Below are 10,482 nucleotides of genomic sequence, written 5' to 3'. Positions count from 1 at the left end.
AGACCCTACCTCCCTCCTAATTCTCCCAACCATTCCTCTCCCGGTCATTTCTCACTCACCTGTCCTCCCTGTAGTCTGGACCCCGGGCTTACCCACCCCAATTTATCTTCCTCCTCTAACCTGGAAACCTTTGTACACTACTGGGGTCTTTGTCTCTGTTCTTCCCTATGGGACATTGTCTCACTGTAAGACAAATGGATCCTCTGGGAGAGCTGAGGCCAAAGTCAGGACCCCTGGGTGCCAGGGCAGGTAGGAGAGGTGCTTGTAAAATGAGCCCTTCTGTCTCTTCAGATCATCAGAAAGAGATTTCAAAGCAGGGGGAAAAAAACCATGACTTGAAAGTCCTAGTCACTGGGTGAGGGGCCAAGGGATTTCAAATTTGGGGGACAAAAGTGGATTCCCTGTCCAGCAAAGGAAAGCTAAGAGGAGGTAGAAGGTAAGCCATGGGAGTCCTGGGCTGAGGAATACAAAGTTCAGGGAACTGTTCTGGCCAAAGCAGGAACTTTTGATTACTCAGGAAGTTATGGGATGTTGGTGAATGATCTCCCAAAACCAGTTTAGGGCCAAATCGCTGCTGATGTTGCAAAACCTTCATCTTCCAAATATTTGAACCGTTTCCATTTTACTCAGTCTCCATTGCGACCTGGCTTTCGGTGGGCACTAGGGAGGGAGATTTTGCTGAAGCACACCTATTTCCATGGTGACGGTAGAGTAGATTTTTAGCTGAAGAAAAAGAAAAAGTTCGTATTAAAGAAGACAGACCTGGAGACTGATTTGTGACACTGGAAAGCAGGTGGCCCTCATAGTTGTAGCATCTCCTTTCTTTCCACATTAGAGAAACTAAGAATAAAACCACGGCACGTGTCTGCTGCTCCATAAAGGGCTGACTCGTCCAAATATCTGTGTCTGTGCTATGCCATCTGTGCTTTGTGCTAACACATAGCTAACAGGTGTTTTACCTTGTGATAATGAAAAGCATTTGAGAGACATAGCTTGGGGAGATCATTTTATTAACAAAGCCAGCAGGTTATTAATAAAAATTCATAAGTTTCCTTTTTTGGGGGGGTGGTTAGGGAATCCAATGCTATCCCTGCTCCTTTATATGGCCATTATCTCCCATCCAAATTTGAAAAACAAACAAAAAACAAAAGTATTTGAAATGAAAGCACACAGTGAAGTAAAATCCATTCTCACAATGTTTAAAATGTACATTTTATTCAACGTGTCAAATGCATCATGTTTCAGTCAGGAGGCAGGTACCACAGTCCTCTGGAATACTGGCTAGTCATTACAGCCCTCACATTGTGATGTCTACAATGTTGTTTTTGTTATGAATTATCCTCTTGGTGCTACTCACCTCACTGCCTCAGTTCACCTGCCAGGTTTCACTGAAATTGTCTTGTCTTATGGAACATTTGTGTTCAGATCCATCTGCCTACCAACCTGTGTTCAGCAGTTGCCCTGTTCTAGGGCATGATGCCTTAGTTTGGAGTTGTCATCACTAAAGGGGCTCTAATATTTTCATCCACTTCAGTCCTTTCCCTCTTTCTTTGATTTAAGGGAATATGCCCTCGAGTGGTATAGCTTAGGCAAAGGGGAGACACAATGTAGTGAATCTGGGAGCTTCACACCTCCACCACCAGGAAATGAAGTTGCCTATTTTCCTACAATTCCTCCAATCCTGGTTATTTTTTTCCCTTGTCTTCATCGCTAATTTGCATGAGTGGAACCTAAGAGATGTTTTAATTTACTTTAATTTCAGTGATTTTGAACTTTTTAAACTTTTTAAAAGAATGGTTTTTTTTTTGTTTTTTTTTTTGCTTTTTGGCAGGGCAACTGGGGTTAAGTGACTTGCCCAAGGTCACACAGCTAGTACCTGTGTCAAGTATCTGAGGCCGGATTTGAACTCAGGTCCTCCTGACTCCAGGTCCAGTGCTCTACTCACTGAGCCACCTAGCTGCCCCTGAATGTTTTTTTTTTAAAAAAAAAAAAACACTTATTGAGCAGCTAGGTGGCACAGTAAATAGAGCACTGGCCCTGTAGTCAAGGAGGACCTGAGTTCAAATGCAGCCTCAGACACTTGACACATATACTAGCTGTGTGACCTTGGGCAAGTCACTTAACCCCAATTGCCCTGCCCCCCAAAAAAACACACAAAAAATTAAAAAAACATTTATTTCTCCCCTTCTGACCTGCCCTTTCACAGGTGAAAAGGAAAAAAAAAGAAAGGCATACATAACAAATATGAAAACAAGCAAAATAAATTCCCTCTAATATTTGTTATTTTCATTTTCTTATCATCTCTACCAATCTGAGAATCACTCAAATTATTGTTTATTTGCATTAGTGATAAGAGATGTGGAGTATTTTTCTATATATTTCTTGAAAACTTGTACTTCTTCGTATGAAAACTGCCTGTTCTTAGCTTTTGATCATAGGTATTGGGGAATGACTTAGTTTTATAAATCTGTCTCCATTCTTCACATGCTTTGGATATGAGGATTTTATCATAGAAACTTGCTGCACTTTCTTTTACCAGTTGATTGCTTCCTTTGGGTTTAAAATGCATTGTTTTTATGTTATGCAAAATACCCATTTGATTTTCTGTGATCCTCCTTATCTTGTTTGGTGATGTACTCTTCCCCTACCCAGAATTGCAATATGTATCTTCTTTATGGTACCTCTAATTTGTTTCAGGTGATCTTTTTATCTAACTTATGTATCCATTTGGAGGTAATCTGGTATGTAGTGTGAGATGCTGGGCATTATTTAGTTTCTGCCAGGCTGCTTTCGAATTTTTGTAGCATCTTGGAGGGCTTAGTAAGTCATGGCCCTATAGTTGGAGGTGTTAGATTTATTGACAACAGGGTACAACACTCATTTTCTTTTTTTACATTATTTTTTTTCAATTACAAATTCTGCCCCTCCCTCCACCACCTCCGTCACCCATTCAAATGGTAAGAAATATGATACCTATTATACACATGAAGTCAAGAAAAGTGTTTCTGCAATTTCCATGTTCTGGAACAAAAAAAGCAAGAAAAAGAAAGGTGGCTGCTAGGATAGAGCACCAGCCCTGGAACCAGGAAGACCTGAGTTCAAATCCTGCCTTGGACACTTGCTAGCTATATGACCCTGGGCAATTCACTTAACCTTGATTGCCCTCAAAAAGAAATCTGGAAAAGAGCAAGAACAAGAAAGGGAAAAAAATGCTTTAATCTGCACTTTGAGACTATCAGTTCTCTCTGGATGCGGATAACATTTTTCCTCATGAGTCCTTTGGAATTATGGTGGATCATTTTAATGCTCAACAGTTACGAAGTCTCACAGTTGATCACCATTACAATATTGCTGTTGTTGCGTACGCGGTTCTCCTGGTCCTGCTCACTTTACTTTGTATCAGTTCATGTAAGTTCTGCCAGATTTTTTTGAAACCATCTCTTTCATCATTTCTTATAGTAAAATAATACCCATCACATTCTAATACCATGTTGTATTTAACCCAATTGATCGGTGTCCACTCAGTCTCCAATTCTATAAATATTTTTGTATATGAATCTTTTTCCCCCTTTGATCTCCTTGGGGAATAGACAGTGATATTACTGGGTCAAAGGATATGCAAAGTTTTATAGACCTCTGGGCATAGTTCCGAATTGTTCTCCAGATTGGTCGGACTACCTCACAACTCTACCAACACTGCATTCCCACATCCTCACTGGCATTTGTCATTTCCCTTTTCCATCATCTTGGCTAGTCTCATGGGTGTGAGGTGGTACTTCCAAGTTGTTTTCATTTGCACTTTTCTAAATATTAGTGGTTTAAACCATGTTTTCATATAGCTAGTGGATTTTTTCCTCTAACAAGTACCTATTTGTATCTTTTGTCCATTTCTCACCTGGAGATTATGTAAAGTGGGTTCGATCCTCTACATCTTTGAGAAATAAGACCTTCATCTGAGAAAGTTTACTAAAGAAAATTCATTTCTCAGTTTCCTGATTTTGGCTGCATTGAATTTATTTGTGTAACACTTTTTAATCTTAGGTAATCAAAGTTACCATTTTTTCTCCTGTCAGCCTCTTTGTTTGGTCATGGGATCTTCCTCTAGCCATAGATCTGACAGGTAGTTTCTTTCAGGATCCACTAATTTGTTTTTGCTTATCACCAGTTGTCTAAATCACATACCCATTTTGAACTTATCTTGGTATTCTGTATAAGCGTTTAGTCAATGCCCAGATTTAGCCAGACTGCTTTCCAGGTTTCTAAATGGTTTCAGCTGAGGATACTTTGGTTGTCTTGGATCCTGACGTCCTGGCTGCAACTATCCCTGTCCCTACACAAATGAGTGAATCCTATGTGACTCTGAAGGTGGGTGATTGTTCCACTGTTGGACCTCTAGATGTAGTCAGGGTCTTGGGAATGCCTTTCACTGTGCCCAGGTTGTCCCCCAGAATTGTTATGGTTGGCGCTTTGTGAGCATTCCTTTCTCCTTATGCCTGAGTCCCCCATTAACCTGTTAGGTCACTATCTTCTGTACAACCTTAGAGGTATAATTTCCTGCTTCCCAGATGGATCTCTGAACCTGCATGTGTCTGAGGACCCACTCTCCCTGTTTTCCTATGTTGGTTCGGAATGTCCAAGAGAAACCAATGGATAGCCCAGAGTTATACAACAAGTTATACAATAATCTCAGGCAGGATTTGAACCCAAGTCTTCCTGATTTTTTGATAGTTTTTAATTTTATTTTACCAGAACACAAATACAGAGAAAAGAAACAAAAACATATCATAAACTTAAATACTGAAACTTAAATACAAAGTAAGAAAAAAAGCATGTCATGTGCATAGCAGAACATAGGACAGGATTCAAAATATGTAACAATAAATTCCCATTTCAAGAAAACCTGTATGAAAAATAATACACCTTGTGTTCAGAATTGTCCATCTTTGCTTCCTTGTGTTTTCTTTTGTTTTCTGCTGTGCACTTAACTTTGTTCTTTTTCCCCCTCGTCCCTCCCCCCAGAAGGCTACAATATAATTTAGATATGTTTCTTGATATATACATACACATACAGATATATACATACACTTATACATATATACATGCATATATAGACATATACTTTCCCAAACTTACTCTACTTCTGCTGTTTTTTTATATTTGTACATTTCTTTTGTTTCCTATCCCTCCTGCCTCCTCTACTTTACTTCTACCCACTACATCACCTTCCTATTACTTGCCTACCCCCCTCCTCCACCAAACACCCTGCCCTCCTATTACTTGCCTTCCCCCCTCCAAGGATCCCTTCCCTATCTTCCCATTCCCATTGATCTGAACTCCCTTTACCTATTCCCTCATTCTCCCTTCTAAATATCCCTCCCTTGTCCTCTCCCCCTTCACTATACCCCTGCCATTTTATTTCTTCTAAATTTAGAAGACTTTTATATTCTTCTAAATACACACACACACACACACACACACACATGTATTGCTCCCTTTTAAACTCATTCCCAATGAAAGTAGGTTACCAGAACTACTAGCCCTCCTGCCCTATCTAAATCTTCTGTATTCTTTCTTCTTCTTGCACCTCTTTTGTATAAAATAGTTGCTGTTTTTAGCTGTTTCTAAATGGTTTTACTTTTTAAATTCATATCATAGTCAGGTTTATCCCCCTCTTTCTTATGAGCTTGACAATTATTAATAAGAATGTTAGACAAACATTTTACATTTTATGTTATATAAAAGGTAAGCAGTCTGTTCTTATGAGCCCCTTATAGTCAGTCTTTGGTATGTACCTTATTTCTCTTGGTTCTCGTATGTCGAGTCTTCTATTAAATTAGGGATTCTTTTTAACAAAGTCTTGAAAGTCTGAGGGTTTGTCAAATGTCCATTTTTTTTTCATTCAAGATAATACTGAAATTTGAAGGGTATGATATTTTGGGCTGGAGCCCCAGGTCTTTTGCTCTTCGATATATTGTGTTCCAAGACCTGTGGTCCTTTAATGTCTCTGCTGCTAGGTCTTGTGTAATTCTAATTGTGGCACCACCATATTTGAATTGTTTTAATCTTGATGCTTTTAATATTTTATCCTTGAGCTGGGGCTTCCAGAATTTCACTATGATATTCCTTAGTTTCCCTCATAGGATCTCTTTTAAGTGGTGATTGATGGATTTTTTCTATTTCTACTTCCCTTGCCTTGTTGTAATGCTTTAGGACAATTTCCTTTAATTATTTCTTGTATTATTGTATCAAGATTCTTTTTTGGATCATAACTTTCAGTTACTCTGATTATTTTTATATTTTCTCTTCCTGATCTAGTCTCCAACTCTGTTGTTTTTATTATAAGATGTTTCACTTTCTCTTCTATTTTTTCATTATTCATGTTTTGTTTAATTATTTCTTGATCTCTTATAATTTCACTGGCTTCATTTTGCCCAATTCTAATTTCCAAGGTGTCATTTTCCTCTTTTGAGATTCTGGATCTCCTTTTCTAATTGGTTGACCTTCCTTTCATAACTTTCTTGTTTTTCTTGGATTATTTTTATTTTAGTTTTTCCTCCATCTCTGTCATTTGATTTTTAAAGTCTTTTTTAAGATCTTCTATAAATTCTTTTTGGGCAAGTGACCATTTGATGTTGCTCTTTGGGGGTTTCTTTACTTCCATATCCTCCTCTGAAGATGAACCCCAGTCATCTCTATTCCTGTAATAGGTCTCTATGGTTGGATTCTTTCTCCTTTGCCTGCGCATTTGTGTGTGTGTGTGGTGGGGGGGTAATAACTTGATTTTTGTAATCACCTCTAGCCCTGGCGTATGGGAAATGGTGCCTCTTGCCCCAGATCTTCAGTTCTCTCCTCTATCCTGGAACCAAAGCCAAACCTCCCACCTCCTGTAAGTGCCCATAGCCAGGGGCTTTCTGTCCCACTGCTTATGTGCTCACTGGGCCTGTGCTTGTTCCTTCTTGCCTCCGCTGCTCTTCAGAGCATAGCTGGTTCTGGTGTTCCTCATCAGGAGAGGTTCATGCAATCTTCCTGGGCTCAAACGCACAACTTCCCTTACTATCCTGTGGTGAAAAGTTCCAGAGGCTGGGGCTGAGGCAGCCTCTCACCCAACTAACCCTGGGACTTGCTGCTAGTTATTTCAGCGGCTTGCCACTTGTTGTTAAAACGGAACCTAGCCTGGAGGTGTTTACTCCTCAAAGGGACCAAACCTGGTCCGGGGGTTTTTCTTTAGATCTTCTCAAACTGTCTGAGGAAGACCACGGTTGTGCTCCTATTTTTCTTTTTCCCCACCCACACTGTGTTCACCCTAAGGTGCTATTTTAACTCTTTTGTGGGGGAAAATCTTGAGAGCCTGGAATTTTCTGACCTACTTGGCCATCTTCCCAGAATCCTTTCCAAGTCTTCCTGATTCTAAACCCAGTGCGCTATAATTACAACATACTGTCTTACTCTGCACTATTTTGCATAGCAATTTCAACTATTAAAAAAGTGACTAAATTGTCCAAATCTTTTGGCCAAAGATTTGACTATGAGACTCATGACCCAAAGAATGATAAGAATAGTGATTTAATGCTTGCATGGCAATTTACAGATATTACCAAATTTAATCCTCACATCAATCTCAGAGATAGGTGTTATTAGTATACACATCCTACAACAGATGGGGTAAACTGAGGCAGTGAAAGTTTAAGTGATTTGCCCTGGGTCACACAACTAGGAAGTGTCAGAGACTGAATTTGAACTGAGGCCTTTTGGTTCCAGAGGCAGCACTCTATACACTGTGCCACATACTGAAGAAATCATTGCATAAATAAATGTCTAACAGTCACCAAAATATTTATACCAGAATTTTTCATGTCAACAAGAAACACGAAATAAGTGAGTATTAAGCAACTGGGGAAGGGTTGATGGGGTTATGCCATAACTGTTATGGGGTATTAATGTTATTGGATACTATGAAGAACTGAAAAAACAAAATTATTTCTGGGAAAAAATCATTACATTTAAAGGGCTTTATCTGTGCATTTAGGTTTATCAAATTTGTAATTAGCAAATATTTATGAAATCCGGGATGTCTAAGTTTTTGCTGAAGCAAAAAGTTTCCCCTTGTTAGATTCAAAAGTTTTATCTCTAGCATAATTGCTCCAATATACAATCCAGCATGAGCTCCCCTCCAAGGCTTTCCCACAATCATTGCTTTTACGACCCTTCTTTCAGGGTGAATATTCTGATGTCTAGGGACCTCCTTCTTCCATCAAAAGCTATGTCCCATTTGAACTCATGCATAAGGTTTCTCTCCACTATGAATCCTCTGACATAAAGTAAGAGATGATCTCTGACTTCTGTGGGTCTTCCCACACTGAGTCCAAATTAAGTTTGACCTCAGAATGAATCTTCTGATATCTAACAAGCTCTATATTCCATTTCAATGATTCCTCTCATTCATGACAGTAATAAAATTTCTATCTATTATGAATTTTTCTATGGGAAATAAGGGATGACTGTTGCCGGAAGGTTTTACCACACTGATTACATTCATGAGGTTTCTCTCCAGTGTGGATTGTCTGATGTACAATAAGAGATGAACGCTCCCTAAAAGCTTTGCCACATTCATGACACTCATGAGGTTTCTCTCCCGTGTGGATTCTTTGATGGAGAACAAGTTTGGAATTGAATCTGAAAGCCTTTCCACATTGACTACATTCAGAAGGTTTTTCTCCAGTGTGAATTCTCTTATGTTCAGCAAGATTGGAGCTCTGTCTGAAACTCTTTCCACACTGATTACATTCATAAGGTTTTTCTCCAGTATGGATTCTCTGATGTTCAACAAGGCTGGAGCTCTGCCTGAAACTTTTCCCACACTGATTACATTCATAAGGTCTCTCTCCAGTATGGATTCTCTGATGTTCAGCAAGATTGGATGTGTTTGTGAAACTTTTCCCACACTGATTACATTTGTAAGGTTTCTCTCCAGTGTGGATTCTCTGATGCAAGGAAAGACTAGAACTCTGTGTGAAAGTCTTTTCGCATTGATCACATTCATAAGGTTTCTCCCCAGTGTGGATTCTCTGATGTTCAGCAAGATTGGAGCTCTGCCTGAAACTCTTTCCACACTGACTACAGTAATAAGGTTTCTCTCCAGTGTGGATTCTCTGATGTTCAACAAGGCTGGAGCTCTGCCTGAAACTTTTCCCACACTGATTACATTCATAAGGTCTCTCTCCAGTATGGATTCTCTGATGTTCAGCAAGATTGGATGTGTTTGTGAAACTTTTCCCACACTGATTACATTTGTAAGGTTTCTCTCCAGTGTGGATTCTCTGATGCAAGGAAAGACTAGAACTCTGTGTGAAAGTCTTTTCGCATTGATCACATTCATAAGGTTTCTCCCCAGTGTGGATTCTCTGATGTTCAGCAAGATTGGAGCTCTGCCTGAAACTCTTTCCACACTGACTACAGTAATAAGGTTTCTCTCCAGTGTGGATTCTCTGATGTAGAGCAAGTTTAGAGTTGTATCTGAAAGTCTTTCCACATTGATTACATCCATAAGGTTTCTCTCCAGTGTGGATTCTCTGATGTTGAACAAGACTAGAACTGCACCTAAAAGACTTTCCACATTGATGGCAAGTATAAGGTTTCTCTCCAGTGTGGATTCTCTTATGTTCAGTAAGACTGGACTTCTGTCTGAAAGTCTTTCCACACTGATTACAAGGATAAGGTTTCTCTCCAGTATGGCTTCTCTGATGTACAATACAAGAGGAGTTTCCACTGAAAGTTTTACCACATTCGTGACAGTCATGTGATTTCTTCCTAGTATGAATTCTCTGATGGGAAGTAAGGGATGAATGTCGCCTGAAGGCCTGTCCACATTGCCCGCATTTATGTAGCTTTTCACTAGTATGAAATTTTTGATGGTGAATAAGCGATAACTGTTGCTTAAAGGATTTACCACATTCACTACATCCATAAAGTTTCTCTCCACTTCGAATTTTCTGGTGGTCAATGAGCTTCGAATTATGAGTGAAGGCCTTCTTACCTTCATTACATGTATAAAGCATTTCTCTGGGATGACTTTTCTGATGTCTAATTAGCTCTGAATTCAAGCTGAAGGTCATCTCACATTCATTACATTGATGGGTTTGTACTTCCAGAGGCTTCCCATGAGACTCAACAAGGCCTACTCGTCCAGTAAAGCTTTCTCTATATTTATGATCTTGTGAACAGCCATTCCCTGAGATCTTTTTCTTACAGGGAATTAGGACTGAACATTGCCTGAAACTCTTTCCATCTTTATCAAATTCATGGAGACTCTGTTTTTTCTGAATCTTGACATTAGATTCACAGATTTCTCTCAAATGGAAGTCACAGTGGCCATCATTCATGAATCTTGGCTGTTGTGATTCTTTCACAGAAATGCTCGGCTCTGAAGCAATCTCCCTGACTTCAAGCCGGGTCTCTCCATCTGAAGGAAACAAAGAAACAAAA

General features: G+C 39.4%; 1 protein-coding gene across 3 annotated transcripts in view; it reads right to left on the bottom strand.

The window, feature by feature from the left end:
* Positions 1-6,552: 6,552 nt before the first annotated feature.
* Positions 6,553-10,482, bottom strand: part of LOC118836074 (zinc finger protein 2 homolog) — a 45,641-nt gene continuing 41,711 nt past the window's right edge. Inside the window, exon 5 of one of the 3 annotated variants that reach the window (XM_036743424.1) lies at positions 6,553-10,459. In XM_036743424.1, the coding sequence (XP_036599319.1) occupies positions 8,460-10,459 (2,000 nt within the window). In that variant the 3' untranslated portion in view covers positions 6,553-8,459. The remainder of the gene's footprint in view (positions 10,460-10,482) is intronic. The other 2 variants (XM_036743426.1, XM_036743425.1) reach the window with 2 other exon arrangements.

The sequence above is a fragment of the Trichosurus vulpecula genome, chromosome 2 (assembly GCF_011100635.1).
Source record: "Trichosurus vulpecula isolate mTriVul1 chromosome 2, mTriVul1.pri, whole genome shotgun sequence".
NCBI lineage: Eukaryota > Metazoa > Chordata > Mammalia > Diprotodontia > Phalangeridae > Trichosurus > Trichosurus vulpecula.
This window is presented reverse-complemented; position numbering and strand designations above follow the sequence as displayed.